Source organism: Apteryx rowi, unplaced genomic scaffold, assembly GCF_003343035.1.
Source record: "Apteryx rowi isolate R43461 unplaced genomic scaffold, aptRow1 scaffold_258, whole genome shotgun sequence".
Taxonomy (NCBI): domain Eukaryota; kingdom Metazoa; phylum Chordata; class Aves; order Apterygiformes; family Apterygidae; genus Apteryx; species Apteryx rowi.
This window is the reverse complement of record NW_020448952.1, coordinates 227,208-246,920: the sequence shown is the minus strand read 5'-3', so window position 1 is coordinate 246,920 and position 19,713 is coordinate 227,208. Positions and strand designations below refer to the sequence as shown.

Here is a 19,713-nt window from a genome sequence, read left to right as displayed (position 1 = left end):
ACAGGGGAAAATAATAAGCTTATATAGGAAGAATGTCTGGATTTAATCTTAGTTTCACCCAAAATGCTGTTTCTCTGAGGTTAATAAAGATATTTTTTCCTTACAGGACCCTTCCTCATTAACTACTAGTGCTTGCATGATTCAATGTATTTGGTTTCATTGTTGTACAAAGTGTGGTCCATTTGTCCAAGCTAAAAATTAATCTTCTTTATTTATTATTGCTCCAAAATATTGAAATATCTGTCTTGGGGAGCAAGGAAGTGCATGCTAATGGCTCCAGTACTAGCTAATTGACTCTTCAAGTTGCTTTGGTGTGCAAATAGTGGTATTTCTAACAGAATTTTTGTGAAGGTTAATACTAATTTTGACAGGGTTTTTTTTATCCATGGTCTTGAAAGTAGCATGAAATCAGTAGGAAAAAAGATTGATATAAAGAATGGTGAAGTAGAGCCAGCTGTTCTGCATTAGTTTTTAATTATTTCTGGTTTTCTAGCAAATGTGTTAATTCTAGGATTCAGAAAAGATCACTGTTTGTTTTTAAATATTTAATAAAGCTTCTTAATGATTTGACATGACTTCTGACTGCAAGTGACATGCAGTGCAATGCACAGTATGAAAAGTGGAGGTTTCCCTGGGCCACTCAGCTCAACTTGGTCACTTATCTTCATTCTGGAGAAAGTTGTGTCTTTTAGGTATTCTGGGTTTTTTGTTTGGGTTTTTGTATTTAACAAAGAATCAGAATAGTTACTGACTTAATTCCCTCTAAAGAAAAATATTTTATCTGAAGTATTTTACTCAAGTAGATTATTTAAAACATTCAGGAAATTGGTTCAAGATAAACCTTTAATTTTTGCCTGTTGAGTATTTCAAGGCCTTTTTAGACATGAGATTAGCAGTAAGATTGGCATTAAGCATCTGCCCTCTGAGTAGTACTTCTGCAAAGTGATGTTTGACTAAACTCTAAAGGAATATTAATACAACTTTCTGGAATTACATGAAATCATCTATTTGATAGGAAGACTGAATATAAAAAGCGTCACTTCAGAAGTACGCTACTACTTTACTTCATAAGTATGTTAGGTTTTTTTAATTGTTTTAATATTTAAAAAGGCAGCATAAAGTAGGCTATGTATATTTAGAATTTCTTCCTATAACTCATGCACTATACTGCAATTCTGCTTGCTGTGTGTTCTGAAAACTGGTAACTTGGGTCTTGTCTTCAAATACTGGTTCCACGAGCACTTGCCTGATCTGTACTTAATTCTTCCTGAATTTTGACTGTTGGTGCATAGATGGGAGGAATAAAAGATACTTTCTAGTATTGAGCTTTCTAGTTAATGAGCAAGTTTAAAGGCTTAATACAGCTTCTTGAGCAGGCACAAAGGTGAATTGGGTGATGTACAGTGATGGGATTAAGCAACACTTTTACTTTGAGATGAATTTTCTTTGTTTCAGATTACGTACTAGTCAATTATTGAAAATGATTTTTTTATCTAAAATGGAGTATCTGGATTACTATGGTCAGATTCCCCCCTCCCCCCCCCCCAAAAAAAAAAAACCCAACAACAGTATTGACACATTTTTTTGTTTTGGTGATCCTTTTATAGTGTTAATTCTTATAAACTATGTTTGTAAACAACTTTAAAACTGAAAAGTGCCAAAATTTCCCTCTCATACTTTAGCAAAAAGAATTTTAGTTTGACAGAGAAAGAAAGAGAGAGAAAGAGAGAGATGCTGTTACTATTAGCATGTAATGTAGCTGTTGGGACGAGTGCTGTGTAAGATTACCCTGGGGATATCTTTCTACAGTGTGAACTGATAACAGCATGTGGCGTCTTAGTTGATTATAAATGAAAATTCTGCCAGATTAATTTTGTTTATTTTTCTTACATCTGCAACTTAATCCCTGGAGATAGCTCCACTTTAAAAGTCTGAAGTAGAAAACAGGAAAGTTTCAGAAAGGTGTTTGCATCTGGAATTGATTCTAAGCAGGTAGCTGAATTTTTGGAAACTAAAAAAACATTCTTCCTGAAAAAGGACTGGGAACTCTAAAAACACGATGGTTATGAAGACGCTTAAAAACTTGCATAGATTTTTGTTCCATTTACTTATTTTCCAAATGATTTTTTTTCGTTTTACTAGTTGATACATAAGGGGGGAGAGAGATTATGGCAAGTCTAATATAATATACTCAATACTTGCTGTAGTTCATCAAATATCATGCTTTCTCTTAAAGCATTAGGTTATATTTAGGCACAGCTTCCAGGAATTATGTCAATACTATGTTGTACTGTCATCCATATCTAGTGCTTATTGTTTCACAACATTGTCACATTTTACCACAAAAGATACATGGAGGTATGAGTTTCTCAGTTGCCCATTCAGTGTATTGTATTTAAAAAACAAAACAAAAAACACAACAAACAAAAAAAGCCCTACGGAAAACTGCTATTTGAGCTTGTGGGAATTTGGGATTAGGTGTCACCAGTTTTATTTGTTCTTCTAAAGTTCTACCTCTTTGGAATTTTGCTGACTTCTGTTTTTTCTGTCATTTTACTGCGTATGAATGACAAATGCATCGGCAGAGCTGTTTGCTCCAGCTCGAGTACACCTACCTTAATGGTGAGGCGTGCAGCAATGGAAATAAGACATTTGAGGCTTGACGACATAGGCCCTAGAGGTCAGTTGCCAGCATCGACATGCACTCACTGAGCAGGAGCAGGAATGTAGGGTCTATGAAATGATTGCTGGGTGATACCCATTTCATGATGCTACTCTGGCTGGTAATAGCTGTGGGAATTGTAACTAAGAAAAACATACACCTGAAAATGTGATAGGTTTATCTTGTGCATCTTGGTCAAATTCTGTGTTCTCCCTCCCTTACTATTGTTGCTTTATTATTATTGCTTTAGGGATTGAATGGCTTTTTCTTTTCTTTCCAGTATTGTTTTATATACTGTAATATCAGATACTTTATCAGTTGAAGGAGTAGTTTGTTCATATGAATAAAATCAAAATTATATTCCTGTTATATCAAAATAACATGTAATACAGAATGTCTGCTACCATCATACCTTCCATCTGTACTGCTCCAAAGTTGCTTCTGTCAGCCCTCTCATAAAACTATTACAGCTTTTAAAGATTTTTTGTTAAGCACATATTCCCATTTGGTCTTCAAGATTTTTGTTCAGAAGACATTTTGCTTTGCTAGAATTGTTTTGCACCACAATGATCTGTCATCTCATTTTCTCCTGTCAAAAAAAGTATTATGATAAGTTAATATTTTACAGCTTTGATATGTTTTGCTTATTTAATGAAAATACTTTATGGCTTTACATTTTTGAAGACTTCTTGTTAGATTTGGGTTTTAAAAAAAATGTACTCGCACTTTAAAATTTCCACTTTATGAGATTTGCAGATAAGTGGGTTTTTTTAATAATGAATAACTAGAAACCTGTTCTGGAGTGGCCTGTCCATAATATGGCACTGCCAAATTTGTAGCTTTTAACTTTGTGTTATTAAATACATTTTCTGTGAACACTGATTAATTAAAATGACTGTGTATTCTACTTAAACAAACAAACAAACAAAAAAAACCCAACACACAACTCTTAAAGCAGGTTGGAATGAATGAACGTTACCGTACTGCTGTTTATGCTACGTATGGCAAGTAGACTGCCAAACAATGCAAGTTGTAAATGCAAGATCGAAATTTTGAATCAATTATGGATTACTGATGTATCTGACTTATCCTAAAATTTTGATGCGGTTTTGATAAACTGGTGCAGAACTGATAAACTGCAGTTCTTAATATTCTGGATAAGATGGTTTAGTGCAGAATTATAACAGATTTCATCAGTGAGTGATTTGAAAATAATCTGCCCAGGCAGGATTTTGTTAAAATGCAAATGGGTCCAAAGCAGTGTTTTAAAAAACTACTTTTTCACTTTTCCACAACACATTTGCTGTGTAGATATATTTTGGTGTCTCATACTACTTGAATGTGTCTTGCTTTTGCGTACCCTGTCATCTTTTAAGGAGAAATTATATTATTTCCATAGTGGCAAAACTGAGGTCAGAAGAATTCTCAATTTCATTGTATCTGGTTAAATTTTAAACACATCTGCAGTCAGGCATTGGAGTGAGAGCCTATAAGTGAAAGTCAAATTAGTGATCTACTGATCTACTCACCTTTTCCTGTTAGACAGTATAACTCGATTAAAACCTGGTAACAGCTAAGGGATTTTTGCTTTGTCACTGTTCTCGCACAGCTGAGAATGCAAAGCTCCCTGTTCCAGGATGGGAAGATTCAGTACAAAGCTGTGCTGTCAGCAGGGGTAGGAGCAGGGACTTAAAATAACTTGCAGTATCTAATTGTATTTACACTGAGTTGCACCTTCTCTAGGGTAGTGCTTTAGCATAGACAAGAGTGTAAAGAGATGTTGTCTTTGAACTTTGATTCATAGTTCTCAGGTGGGATTGAATAACTTTAAGAATATACTCTATTGTGTGCTTCCTTTCCCTGACTTCTTAAAATAATTCTATGTATATTAAATTCATTTGTATTAAATTTATAGGGATGCTTCATTTGGGAACTGCACGTACAATCTCACGATCTTGGACTGTTTACAGGGAATAAATAAGGTAATAACACTTTTCCTTAGCCAAACAGGTTTAAATTGACTGTAAAAATAATGAAGCAAAATACTCTAAAATACATACAAAAATCTGGTTTCAAAGCAGGATGTGTGTGAATGAATAGTATGCTGCCGTGAAGCCTAAATTACTGAGGACTCTGTTTGAATAGCGACAATGGCAGAAGGTGGCGTTTTACCCAGCTGGCATGGCATCTGGCAGTTTTCCCAAGATCACCTGCCCTGCTAGGACGTGCAAACGTGCCCATCCTGGCTGGGTGGAGTTCTGAAGTCAGCAGTGCCAGATAATGCGTTAGAGCTGCTAATAAATAGTTGTTAAACATTGGCGAAGGGGAGTAATGTAAGCTGATACCTTTGTCTATCTCAGTTGAGGTTATTGTGATTTAATCTGAGCACTATTTTTATGCAGTTTTTGCCCATACTTGGCTCCATCTGTTTAGGTGTTTGACACACTAATCTTTTCGGAATTGCTTAAAAAGAATGGAAACTAACATGATTTTACTAGTGTTTTGGTATGTGACTTTATCAAGCAAGCTGACTACTGCTGAAAGCACTGCATTTTAGCTATGATACAATTTTCAGATATGTTTGTTACCCAATGTGGAAAATTATGAACTTACTGAAAAAGTTCAAAAAGGTTAATTTAGATTGCTAAATATATTCTATCATGATGGTGATCCTGGGGAAAATTAAGTTCCAGTGTTGCTTTTTTGAATCTTATGGCCCATCTTAAGAATTGGCAGCTGCGTATTTTAGTATATACTTCATACTGTAAGCAAGGATCAAATTTTGTTCATCTAATTTCCCAGTGATCTTGATGAAGGGGGAAGGTTATATAAATGGTTCTGTATAGGCAGATCCTTTAAAGACCCTTTGTAATTCTTAAGAATATGACAAAACAGATATTTTTTAAAAATTGAAAAAGGGCAGTTTGGGTTTAATATTTTTAGTCCCGTGTGGGTGGGAAAGGAGCTGCCAGTTAACAGTATGACTATTAAATTGTGAGGCGTTTTACAGATCCTAAAGCTCTCTGAAGCAGTCCGTGAATTAACAGTAATTTATCTTCAACAAACATGTGAAAAGGACCATTTTTCCCCCCCATAGTTCCCATAAAATTTATTACTGAATTTTTGTCCAGTTTACCTGCAGAAGTAAAAAACACTTCCAGTAGAAACTATGTCCCTTATCCTAAAGTAATATCTTGGGTTATCTGGATAAATTTGCTATGTGTGCATGTATCAGCATATATACATAATTCAGGTGGCCTACAAATTCTGAGGTGTGGCCAGCCAGCCCTATTTAAATGAAATAAATTTTCTAAATCTGCTTTTCAAACAAACCTCTCAGTATCTTGGGTTTTGTGACAGGTCCAACATTAAGCCTCTTTCATCCATAAAGAAATTATTTTTGTTTTGCCTTAAAAAAAAAAAAGCACTTTGTGTAGCAAAAATGGCAATTATTAATGTTGCTTTAAATGATAGATGTGTGGTCTGTTTTTCACACACCCAATCCCACAATGTTGTGCAATATCTGTACTTCTCAGAATGTGGTAGATCGAGTATAAATATATGCTGCAGAAATTTACTCCACCTATTCCATAGAAGAAATTTGTGCTATCGATATCTTATTCACAAAATTTAGTTTTTAATAGGATATTATACACAAATATTTAGTATAAGATTGATATATTTAATAGTACGGTAATCAAGTACAATACATAATTTGATTTCTTTCAATTCTCTAGTAAATTTTGTTTAACAGTTATGTTAGCTTGATTCTATCAGCAGATTGTGTTGAGGAAAATATTAACAAGAAATTACAAAATAACAGTTATACATAGTACTGTATTCTTTTTATATCTCATTTTGCCTGGATATTATGATGATAAAACTTGAACATCACATTTCAGTATATAAAACTAAGAATATTCTATTTTATGTCCAACTGCACAAAAATGTATTCATCATTTTAAAGAAAAAAATGATTGAGTATACAACAAAAAGGGAATTGCTTTTAACTTTTATCTGCCTTATAGAAAGTACGTCCATACTGGGGAGGGGAGAGTCAATTTTATGATTTAAGTAATAGGCAACAAGCTTATGCCCCATCATAACATCTTTATGAAGGGGTAATAAGGAAACTGAGATGATTTATTGCCATTGTTGTAGTCTTTTGTCTGTGTTGTTAATCTGTGTAAAATTTAATGTTGTCTTAATGTAGACTTTAACAAGCCACAAGCACAAACCTGTAATGATTTAGTTTTGATTCTCAAGAACAGTATTATAAAGTGGGATTACGTATCATACCTAAAAATAAACTGACACCTTGTTGCCTTTTAGGCCTTGCGGCATGGATTTTTTGACTTTAAGACATTTGATGTGGATGAGTATGAACACTATGAGGTTTGTACATCTAATAATGAGTTAAATATGTTTGGTTTGCCTAAAATGATTTGGAATATCCAGTATCCCACAGCCTAAAACATACTGGAAAAACATAATTCAAGTAAAACCCAGTGTTCATATGTAAGGTATGCACACGAAAGCAGGTTTTTTCTTGGTTAGGTATTCATTGGAAGCTTTGATAATAACACCCCAAGCTGTATGCTATAGGTCAACAGCACGCAGGATGAGTATCTAAATCCTTGCCATTTTAGTGCTCTCACATTAATAAAACTGAACTGTTTTCTTCTACCCTTCCTGGCTTCTGAGGCCTCTTTTATGCTTCCCCATCCTTCCGCCGGTGTACATATCATGACTCAAAATCTCTTAGCTGATCCACAGACTCTGTGTTTTCCTTCAAGACTTGCAGAGCTGCTGCTTAAGGTGCTGTTAGTCCCAAATATAAAATAACTTTTTTGATAGCTACATAGATTTTCTGAGTTGTTTCAGTAGCATTATATGGAGATTCTAGTACTGGGAATACATCCAGAATGTCTTCCTGATGGAGTCCCAAAAAGCTAACAGAAGTTGTCCATTGTTCTGCTGGCCTTCTCAAAATTTAAGAACAGAAACTCTGGATGTCTCAAGTGCCACGTTCTGTAACTTACACAGACCTAAACCTTTTAAGTTGTTCTCGCCTCTATATTCTAATAGCAGACAGTCATTTCAAGCTCTGTTGCTGCAGAGAATCTTTAAGGTAGCCCCATGCTGCACCTGTGAGCTGGGCTCACAGAGAAAGTCCCAGGCTCAGCAGGTGTATGCATATCTGGTCTAGAATAGTTGCATGGTCTTTCTCCACCATTTCCCTACCTCAGAGGAAGGAAAACACTTATGGAGTCAGTAATAACTGTGTAGTTGTATTGGAACTTGTCTTGGGAACGCCTAGAAATTCTTGCAATTGCACTGGTAGGCAAGAAGGATATACAAGGTAGATGTGTACTGAGTATTTGAATATGTATTAAACTGTCTTTTTAAAGACCAAAATTACTTACAGCCAGTTTTCTTCTCCTGGACCCTTCTCTATTGGTGTTTTCAGAAAACTTGGAAATTATGAAAATAAATTTATTTACTTAGCCTGAAAATGTCCATTTTTAAATTTGTCATCTTAAGTTGAACGTATCTAATATCAAACAAGTTTTTAGGGATACTTTTTCTTCTAAATGTCTATATAGCATTTGTTAAGTAACAATTTTGTTTTTACAAGTGAGAAAAGTGTGATTCAGTGCATATCACTGAAGTACACAACTGTAGGAAATGCTTCATAAATGATCAAGAAAGAGGGAAAACCATGAGAGAAATACACAGGGAAAACTTAATTTACAACACAGAAATCTGTACTGTAATTATTGATTGTAATAGATGCACTTTTACATATAGCTGTTCATAAAAATTATTTGTAGTAAGAGTTCTATATACTGTCATGTTCTGTGGTGGCTGAATTGAGAAATCTGTTCTCTACAACCGTAATCTTTGAATTTCTTAGCATTTGTTTTAGTTTGTTTAACTTAATGTGAAGTTGCTACCTTCTACCTACTCTCTATACAACAGTAAAATTTGTTCTAAAAACAGATGATGATGGGTGGGAATTCTCTAGGAATAAATACTGTATAGTATGTGTTGAGTAAAGCTGCTTGAGAAATGTATGAAAATAATTGACTAGAACTATATACAAAGCTGTCCCATTATCTTGTTTAATGCTTACATTAGTCTACTTTCTGAAAGCATATACCTATGAGTGGTGTTTAAAGAATGCTGCCTGCTGTCTTAGTTTAAGAAGCGAGAACCTGGAGTCCTCTTTAATATTTTTGTCCTTTTTCTGTATGTTTTCTACTATTTCACACATGGTGGTCAGCTTTGTATGTTTAGATATGTCCTCTGCTGTAGTTCTAAAACTTTAAATATTCCAGACTTTTGCTGTGTTAGGTCTTCAAATTTGTAGTGAGAGGGAGAAAAGTTGCATAAGAGTTAAGGGAGCAGGCTAAAGAAAAATCAGTTTTGTGTTTATAGTTCTTTCAACCTCCTACATTATTGAGGCAGCTAATTCCCCTTTTGTTGGACTAGATGTAAAATACTCAGTGTGTCTGTCTCTCTCTCTCTTTTTTTTTTAACAATAATGTCATTTGTATGCAGTGCTGAATGTATATTGTTCAGATAGGCTGAAACTTAAATTATCCACAGTAACCCTTGTAAATATAAAGAAGTTAAACAACTGGTGGTTTAAAAAAAAAAATCTTTTAACTTACTGAGCAGGATTTTCATTAAAAAGGGAGAGGAGGTGCTTATATATTGAGATTGCAGTCCTCGGTACAAACTTGTGGGAGGTTGGGGTTGTTTTTCTTTTTTCTGACTTGGCAGTGAGAGTCAGGCCACTAGTCCTTATGCAAGCCCTGTGTGAGGACACTGGGAACAAGCCTAATGGGGTTAGCCGGCCAAACAGCCGATGAATTGACTACAGCAATGTCCATTAGCAGAGCCCTTTACTCATTAGGCACTTCGAGCTGAGCGCTAAAAACACAAAGCTTCATAATGCAATTGAACCAAGTGCTGTGTCCTTAAATCTCATGTTGAGAATAATTACGTTGCCAAATGAGGAATGAACACACTTCATATAAAAAACAAACAACAAAAAACTTTCCATCTTTTAATTTGATTTATACTTTGTTTTTGTGATTACTAAGCCAATATGTAAATTCCTGTTTCTACACAGAAAGTATAATTGTTTTGAAGGCTAGTTGGTCTTAATTTGTTTTCTGCGAATTGCTTTTTCTTAGCCAGTGCTTCATGGGGAGGCGTTTTTCCATATTCTTTGCTAGAACATAGAAGAACACTGGTGTTCGCCAGTGCTGTTATGAGTAGGTGTCTTTTGAAATGCTGAACCCTCTAAGGGAGAAATACCTTAGATGATGGGATCTTTTTGCTTTTACTTGAAAATCTTAGCAAAATGGATTTTTGTGGGGTCTGGGGGAGTGGGGAGGTTTGCAAGAATTTCTGGGAAATGGCTTATGATTAATTAGCTTCTCCCATATGTGTTACATCTAAAATGTTTTGTCTAATGCATTTAAAAATAGTTTTTAAAAAAAGTTGATCACTTCTTTTGTTTTTAAGATATTAAAATGCTTTCTCCTCTCTCTCTATGTATCTCTGTCTCTCTCTATCTTTCTCTCCTGAAATTTTCTTAGCGAGTAGAAAATGGTGACTTCAACTGGATTATTCCAGGAAAATTTTTAGCATTTAGTGGACCACACCCAAAAAGCAAACTTGAAAATGGTATGTTTCAGTGTTCTAATATACATTTTAATGCTATTCTTTGATCTTATTTCCAGCATGTTGAAAAGTTATAACAAATAAGCAAAAGATGGTAAAGACTTGCAGAAAGTTTGTTCTTCAAAAATAATTGTGCAGTTAATATTTTATATAAGATTATAGAGCTTAAATCTAAAGGTCTCTTCTAGCAGTCAGTGACTTCCAATCAGTGACAAAGTGCCTGAGAAACTTAGGTCCCTTACTCTTCTTCTGAGCCAGACAACTGATATGATAAATATGCAGAATTAAAGATGATCTACATAAAGTAAATGAGAATGTGTTAAGGGTTTTATAACAATTGCATGCTGCTTTACAAGCATAAGGATCAGAAGTTTATCAAAAAAGACCTGGGGAAAGAAAGTGGTTGGCAAGTTAAAGGTAAACCAAGTACAGATCTGTTGATAACAGCATCAAATTCCTTTCATTTCACTCTACCTTTCTGAACTCCTCAAAGATCATTTTTCTGTCTCCACTGAATCAAGGCCTTAAAGCTGCTTTTTTTTTTTAAATTCATAATGGAGGAAGAATATTTCTGGTACTACAATTTCTCCTTTAGCTGCTCCTCTTGTCTATGCTATAGATCACCAATCTAGCTTCTTCATAAGGTCTCCTCTTAAAGTATCCTATAATTGTCTTCTGATTTGCAGCTTGACCATAGATAAGCAGCTGTTCTGAAATGATGAGCTTGTATATATGCCTAGCTTTAATATATTTATAAATCCCTAGTGTAGAGGGCAGTGAGCTAAACAGGATACAGTACAGTGCTTCAGATGTATTGTGCTTAATATATATATATATATTTTTTAATGCTGGTCTTTATGAAAGCATTTTGTGGACAATTTCTTTATGACTTAATATCTGTGTATTGTTTTGAATAAAATAGTAAAACACTTGCAGTATTAGAATGTTTAACATTCTGAAAAATGTTTGGGGAGGAATTTTGGTTATTAGGACTTTTAAACTGTCATCTGTGACATGAAATGCTTTATTTGTTATAACAGGTTTTGCTTTATTTTTTATAGGCTATCCTCTTCATGCACCTGAAGCCTACTTTCCTTATTTCAAGAAACATAATGTCACATCAATCATAAGACTAAACAAAAAAATTTATGAGGCAAAACGTTTTACTGATGCTGGTTTTGAGCATTTTGACCTGTTCTTCGTAGATGGAAGCACACCAAGCGACAGTATAGTTCAGAGGTTCTTGAACATCTGTGAGAATGCTGAGGGGGCTATTGCTGTACATTGTAAAGGTATGTTCACTAATTTATTTCTCAGACTGAAGTTATTCCAGAAATAATTTTAAAAAAGCACACTCTGGTTTTGAAAGTAATATTGCTTTACAATATATGATTAAATGTATGACAAATACTTGATATTTTCATGTACTTGTTAAATTTTTTAGTCCTACACCCTACGTCTTAAAGCACGTGATAATCTGTTGTTTATTGTTTTGGTTTTTTCTTAATTTCATGTAAGGGTGTGGGTTTTAGTTGATAGAAACTTCTCTTGCATTTTGCTTGCACAAATAGCATTATAATAATTGGCTAAGAAATGCTGAAGACTAAAAGGTTTTCTTTATGCCTCTGGACTATTGCTTTTACATTTTTCTGTTTAGCATGACTTCCACACTTCAAGCTAATGTGAGTTTAGTGTGATGCCAATATTTTAAACCAGCCTGTTTCAGCATGTCAGTCAGAAAATACACGAAGCATCCTTAGTCAAGGAGGAATAACAAAGGCTTTGTAGAGTCCAGCTTGTTTTATGTTAATAGAATTGTGTAAGGGCATTGCAGAGACAAGTGGTTTGCTGATCTGAAATGAGTAGTGCTATTCATTCATAATTTCTTCTCCAAGCACTAAACATGCATATCAAAGGTAAATAAGTTTATTTGCTAACAAGTTTTTAGTGCAGCTAGAACCCCAAACTTCTGGTATTAATAAGCTGACTGTCTGCTATTTGACATAATCATAATTTAAATTACTGATTAGCAAGAGTAGTCTTGTACTCTTGTTATGGAAGTATTCCAGGCACAACTTCCACACTGGAAATCACTTTTCCCAGAAGTTATTATAAAACTATTTAATGCAAAAGGTTGCTATAGAAGTTATGTACATTAGCGGGAACTTACAGGAAAGAACAGAAGTCTTATTGATTGTATGCAGTTGGTAGATGTTACCTGCAATTTTCTGACACCATTTTCTTACTCAGTTGTATGTTTAGCATAGTACATCTTTTTATAATCTGTTTGCAAGTTGCATTCCTTTTGCATTTCAAAAAAAACAAAAACCAAACCCAGCCTGTCTCTTTAAAAATACTTCTCCCTGCTCAAAATGATTCTTCTGACATAATTTTATATACTGCTCACTATTTATTGCTGTTTATATAGAAAACATTGAATAGTCATACAGGTTAGCCTTATTTAAAACAAATTTGATTAAAAATATATATATACTGGCACACAAGACAGTTAAACATGCTGTTAAATGCAGTGATCTGCAAATGTATTTGCACATATTTGAGTTTTGACTTGTAAAGTATGCATGTTGGCCTTTGTACAAAGGTACTTTGATTTGCTTTGTTTTTTACTAGGTTTATAAATACGAAACTCTTATCCAGCTTTTTCACAGCTTTAATATCAGAGCCTTAAAAATTTTTTTTTGAAGTAGAATTACACAAATGACAAGGATGATCACTGTTTTGTGTTTTCTTAAACGCTATTAACTTTTTTTTTGATAAATGAGATACTGAACCAGAAATTCCTTCTTCAAATATCAAGGTAGTGAATAACATTACAAAGAAGCCTTCTCCTCATATCCCATACTCAGAATTAATTTGATAATTATGAACTCATGATTTTGTGCATGAATATGTTCATATGCGTTTCCATAGCTGGCCTGGGGAGAACAGGAACGCTAATCGCCTGTTACATAATGAAACACTACAGGCTCACACATGCTGAAGCCATTGCTTGGATAAGAATATGTCGACCAGGTTCTATTATAGGACCACAGCAACACTTCTTGGAAGAGTACGTATACCTTCTTTGTTGCTAAGAATCAACTGTTTCTCTACATCTTTATTCATCTTAAACTATTTATAGGATCTGCTTTCTATCTTGAGGTGGTATATTACTGCCCGTTGCAATGTATTCAAGATTAGTTGATTTGAGATCAAGATCAAACTTAATCAGTAGCAATTGTCTTTTTCTGGAGCACTAGGCATTTTGTCATCTTAAGGGGCAGACAGTCTCAAGGCTCAGTTTGTATGTATTCTGGGATTTAGGAGATAAAGACAATCAGTGTTGGGAGTGTAAATTCCAGGTGTGGACAAAAGATTTAATCAACAAACAGCGTTTTATTAAAATACACACATATTGATGTAGCAATTAAATGATGATGTTTAACATCTGTCTGAAGGATATAATATTCCATTTCCTGAAAGCTGATGCTGTAGTCCTGTTCAGCCTTACATGACTGTGACCAACTCCGCTGTGCAAGGCAGCTGTAGCTTTACTGCGCAATACCTGTATATACAAAACTCATGCTTCCAATAATACACTGTACAGCAACACAGCATTTATTCTACACATTAAAAGTGCATTTTTTTAATGTGCATTTTTAAGATTTATTTTAAGCCTTTACAATACTGCTCCAAATTCCTGTTTAGTTATTCTTTCTTTTTCCATTAGGATTTTGTAAAATGGAGTTTTGTTATCTGAAGTATTTCTGTGATGGTTAGAGACATGTATGGTGATTCTTTTACTGTTCAAAATCGTACTTTTTTTGTGATATTCATGCAGATTTTTCTTTCTCCACTGAAGAAGATATACAGATAATTCAGATGTTGGCAATCTGAAAGGGTAGCATGTTTTCTTATTGGTTTTTATTTGTGTACAAATGTGTTGATATTTATTTAATTTTTGTATCTGACAGGAAGCAAGCAATGTTGTGGCTGCAGGGAGACCTCATCCGATCAAAACAGAAACAACGAGTAGTTGATGATGGAAACATTAACAGAGTTCTCTGTGGCTTGGATGACATTTCAATCAGTGGTAGCTTTAATGAAATACGGGAGTTGGATCAATATGGGGAGGTAAGGTTTCAGAGGAAAAATTTCACATAAGCAGAGATGGAACTTTTTTGTGTGTGTGTATATATAATATATATATATATATAAAAATAGCTATAGATCATTTTTAGTTTTTTCTCTGTTAGACATGTATTTGTATTAGATTGCTTTTTCACAGTAAACTTCATTTTTGTTTTTAAAAAATGGGTCTTAATTAGAAAAAAATCTCAACCTTCTCAAAAAAATTTTTTTTTGAGAACTTATAAGTCATTTCACAAAATTCAGCAGGCTTGCATTATTTTAAGTCATTCTTTCAGGGTTTTCAGGTATTTGTGGGAGAATGGAGGAAAAAAGAAAAATCAGTTTCCCTCCTGGAAATTATTTATTCCAGGTTTCTAGCTACTAATGCATGAGTGTACAGATGTCCATCCCTTAATCAAAGCTTTGTAGACTGCCACAGGATGTGATGTGCACATAATAGGGCGAAGACCTAACAATTATTTGGCTGAAGTGTGAGCTAAAGTGGACCTCTTTCTGCTACTGAGCCAGTAAAAACTTATAAACTGTTATTCTGCCCTATAGTATCTTTCAGGAGCAGTTCAGAGGAACTGTTCAAAGTGCTTTTGATTAATCCTATCTTAGCTTTGTAGTAACTGAAGAGCTTTTATTCTGCCAACAGAATACTTTTTTTGATGTAAAAGACCTGCAAACTCTACCAGGCACCTTTTCCAGATAGTACCTTTACAGAAATGTATATAATGTGGTCTTCCAGATTATGATAGATCAGTGATGATTATGTACTGATAACTGTTTGCCTTTTGGAATTTCAGTTTGTGGCTTGGCATCTGTAAAGGTAATTATTGAGAGTATTAACAGGAGAATACAAACCACTGTAGAGATGCCTGGTCTTTTACACCTAATGAAAACAGCAGACACATGGCCATATAGTTTGAAGTAATGTTTTTGAATCTGAGCTGCTACAACTTCACTGCTTCTGGTATTCAAGGCAGCTTATTTGCATGTAACTCAACTACCTGAACACTGTGTAGCGGCTTAAGTACAGATTCAGAGTGCAACTCCCCTGTAAGTGGTTGTTTCCTGGTGCCCCGCTGTAGCTTCTAGCATCAGCAGAATCAGCACGGTGGACTCTATTGAAATGCACCAGAAGTAGCTGTTGGAATAGCGTTCATTCCTTTTGTCTTCTGCAACATATTTTCTGTCATTTAAGGTATCCCATCAGGACACAGATGTTCATACTGCCCTTTGATCAACCATCCTGAGTCATGGATTTTGGTTTTATGAGAACCCAAAAACTGAGTCCTTGTTTTTATTCCTAGTGCTTCTTTTTGTGCTGTAACCCTCTCTAATATGACCACTTCAGGTTTTTACAGATGTGATATTAAAACTGTTAGCATTCAGTTTTGAAAACATTTAATTTTCTATATCTCTTTGTATCTTTGGTTATGCTTCAAGACTTCATTATACTAGGCTCTCTAGAAGCTCAAAACAAAGGAACATTCCCAGTTCCAAAATCTATACGTTCTAAGAATGAGAGAACAGACAGCTACATATGATAACTGTTGGGCAGGTAAAGACCGGGAAACAAAATTGATCAGTGTTGAGGCTGAGTGATAGGTGACAGAGGCCTAGCATATAGTCTTCAACGAAATCTAGCTACAATATTTACATTCTCCTATAATTAATGCAACACTTACAGACCATCACACTGTTTGATTAGCTTCTATTGTATAGACTCTTCTGTCAATCTTTTGTCTTGGTTAAAGGCAGAAACTGTTCTGTTTTATACAGAACAACAAGGTCACTTATGCTCAATGGGAACTACTATAATACAAACAAATACTTAATCTGAGGTCAAATGAGTAGCATAATTAATATAAATTTTCATTTGGCAATTACAAAAAAATTGCAGTAGTCTTGCTACTTTGTGTAACTTTCATATTTTTCTGCTACATAATCAAGAGGCAGTCTCTGCTTAATATTTAGGCCTTAGAAATGTGTCTATTTTGAGACCAATCAGAAATGATAAATAGGCACTTAAAAACAGTGGCACACACTTTTAATATTTTTTTAATTTAAAATATTTTCTAGTGCTGCAAAAGTAACTTAAAACTCTGAAGTCTGTTCACCCTCTATTCCTTATTAAGTTTGAAGGGAAATTCTTCCAAAACTGTACTTCTCTAAAGGTCATAGGAACTTATTTAAAAACAAACAACCCCCCACCCCCACACACAACTTGGTAACTTAGGAAAGTATTTTTTTAGCTCCTGTTGCAGAACACAGATCTTAAACTAAATTTCTTCCTTGTCTTCTGCATATCATAAAATTGCGTGCTACTCTCTCCCCTCCATATTAACAACTTTAAAAATAGTGATGCAGTATTGAGCTGGAGTTGAGGTTCCATAAAAACAGACTTAAGAAGAAAAACTTGTTTTTTAATATATACTGACACTAGACTCGAGCATCCTGAACTGACTTTGAGATTGGATTCTGCAAAAGGCATCTGTGAATACGCGCCCACATTAACTTCACTGGAGCTACACAAAGACAGAGTACAGCCCAAACGGGTGTAAAAGACTGTAGGATTCGCCTTTTAAGTATTAATCTTTGCACTCGGAGATGCTCAGTGTTTTGAAACTGCACTCTTAAGGCTCTTAAGGATTCTGTGTTTTTCTTTGTTTGCGTATTTGGTGTTTTCCAGAATGATTCTGAAGACAAAGCAGGTATGGAAACTAAGAACAGCATGACACAGGGAGATAAACTTCGTGCCTTAAAAAGTCGGAGACAGCCACGTTCTGCTACAACTGGAGCTCTGAGGTAATTTACAGTTCTAAATTCAGTCTGTGCTGTCAGATCTTTATAGCAAGTATATGGTCTTGTTTAAGGATGTTGTACTAGGTCTGTGATAGAAATTTCTAAGTATAATAGTTGCACATTTGTTTTATTAATTTATTTTATTTCCTGTCTTGCTGCTTAGGATAACTACTTGTTATTTAGCAGTAAAAGTAGAAAAATGTCTCAACCTTCAAAGTCATGTTTATCTAGCATTTTAAAACTTATGTACTTAACCAAGTTCTTTTAAGAATATTTTGTTATGTTTCTAAAATTATTTCTCTGTATTCTTCATATAAATCTTGAATCTTTCAAGAACAGTAAAAATGCAAAGTCTGAAAATAAACCTGAAGTACTTTTGTTTAACTGTAAATTAAAACTGTAAATTGAAAAAGATTGTTGATAATTCTTAACTCTATCTTTTGTAAGTTTCATACTTTAAACCTTATGAGACATACTTGTATACTTAAAATAAAATTATCATTTGATTAGTTAAATTTCTGCTTTGGTTTCTTTAGGCTGGAAGAAATGACACTGCACACCAGGTCAATATCGCAGCCTCTCAGGTATTAACTTGAAATAAATCATCCAGTATATTTAATAATAGTTCTAAATGCATACCACTCTAGTCTTAAATTGTCAGCACTTGTGTTGTATTCAATCACATGGATTGATTAGCAGTTTCAGAATACTTCTCAGAAGTGGCAGGGAACAACTTTTTTCCTTTGATTTGGTGTGAAAAGTATGACTTAAGAGCTATAGGAATGGTAGAATCAATTCTTTTGTTTTTGTAACCAATGGACCCTTTATCACTGCATCTAAAACAGAGTATGAAAGATAAAATATTTGTCTTTATAAAGCATTAATATGAAAACATATTACCATCAGTTTTATAGCAACACGTATTTTTTAGAGGTGTTATAGAGAAGTCTAATTTGGGAGACTTCTGTTTACCCTTTTTTGGCACAGAATTAAATCCATTTCTGCTCAGTGTCATTCCTTATGTGCTTGTAGTTGGAGTCTTGTACCCAAAACCTTTCATCCCTGAGAGCTGATCATGATAATATTCCAGTCTAAGGATGGAGAGAATTTCACACTACTGATATGTTTTATTAAAGATTAATAAACTAACATGAATGCCTATGAATGCTAACTTTTTTGTAGTAGCCCAGTGCACCATACTTAAAACTCTTTATGAAAATACGAAGAATTTAGTCATTGAGTCACCCTTTAAAGAGCTGTATGTTTTATGCACCTTAGCAAAAATGTTATTGCTGTCATTTGGAAAGGAGGATGTTTGTGAAAGCTATGGTTTAAGTTTTTCTACTTGTACATGCTTATTAAGCACAAAAAGCATTCTTTTTCATGGTAAATTCAAACAAAATGGACATTTACCTCTACAAAATGTTTTTCACCTAATCAAGGTGAGAAGTAGCCCATAATTGTATAATATGATATAGCAAGGGAAAAAATTTGGGAAGAGGATAATAAAAAAAAAGTTAATTTCAGAACAGGTAAATTGTGTGCTAGTGAGTTCTCAGTACTTGAAACATGATTCCCACTTCTGAAAATGTCAATATTTAAAGACTATATGTGTTTGAGATGTATATTTTAATTATAATAATCTTGCTTCTCATAAAAACTCTGCACTCCTTTTAGACTGAATACTTTGGGTAGTTCAGAAGGATCCATGTCTCCTCTGAAGGCCTCCAGAGTGATGGCAGTTATTTCACCATCTGCGAAAAGAATAAATAGAACCCCCGCATCCTCAGGCTCTAATCTTAAAAGGTTTTTGTTTTCCTTTTTTCATTGTGGTACAAATACTTTTTGTATAGTACAATGGTTTTCAACATGTGTCTGATCTATGAAGAGGTTGCTGTTCTTAGTTGTAAGACAGCTTATGTTTACTTACAAAATAATTTGCTGTTCTACTAGTTAAATGTTAGCTATTTGCAGCTCAAAAAGAAAGAAAACTACTGGTATGAGAGTTGTGGGAGGTTATTTCAATCTAGAAACAGTATTATGCCATTCATAGTTTGTTGATGTTGTTTTTTAACTCAGATGAGTTTATAGACTTGTAAGAATACTTACAAATTTCTATATACTATTAATCCCAGAAGAATACTGAGTTGTAATTAATGATTTTTATGAACCCTTGAGTTATTGTCATTTAATTCCATTATTACTACTGTACCAAGTAATTATGGATGCTAAATGAAACTGATTTTTTTCATAACGTTTGGGTACAAACATTTACTTGAGGAAAATAAGTATTTTAGGACATCCTATTTTTTTCTTGGTTACCTAAAGTCTTGTCTTATGTTATGGCTTTTAAGAAACAGAAGTTCCCCAACTGTTGCATGTTCACAGAGTACTTCAGTGTGGATCATCTG

The 19,713-nt window shown here is 34.2% G+C and overlaps 1 protein-coding gene across 5 annotated transcripts in view; it reads left to right on the top strand.

Annotated features, from left to right (window-relative positions):
• CDC14A (cell division cycle 14A) overlaps positions 1–19,713 on the top strand; it is a 64,365-nt gene that overhangs the window by 34,593 nt on the left and 10,059 nt on the right. For all 5 annotated transcript variants that reach the window (XM_026067327.1, XM_026067328.1, XM_026067326.1 and 2 more), the window contains 9 exons: positions 4,578–4,644; positions 6,995–7,057; positions 10,276–10,363; positions 11,422–11,652; positions 13,292–13,430; positions 14,335–14,494; positions 17,190–17,305; positions 17,839–17,886; positions 18,980–19,108. In XM_026067327.1, the coding sequence (XP_025923112.1) occupies positions 4,578–4,644; positions 6,995–7,057; positions 10,276–10,363; positions 11,422–11,652; positions 13,292–13,430; positions 14,335–14,494; positions 17,190–17,305; positions 17,839–17,886; positions 18,980–19,108 (1,041 nt within the window). The remainder of the gene's footprint in view (positions 1–4,577; positions 4,645–6,994; positions 7,058–10,275; positions 10,364–11,421; positions 11,653–13,291; positions 13,431–14,334; positions 14,495–17,189; positions 17,306–17,838; positions 17,887–18,979; positions 19,109–19,713) is intronic.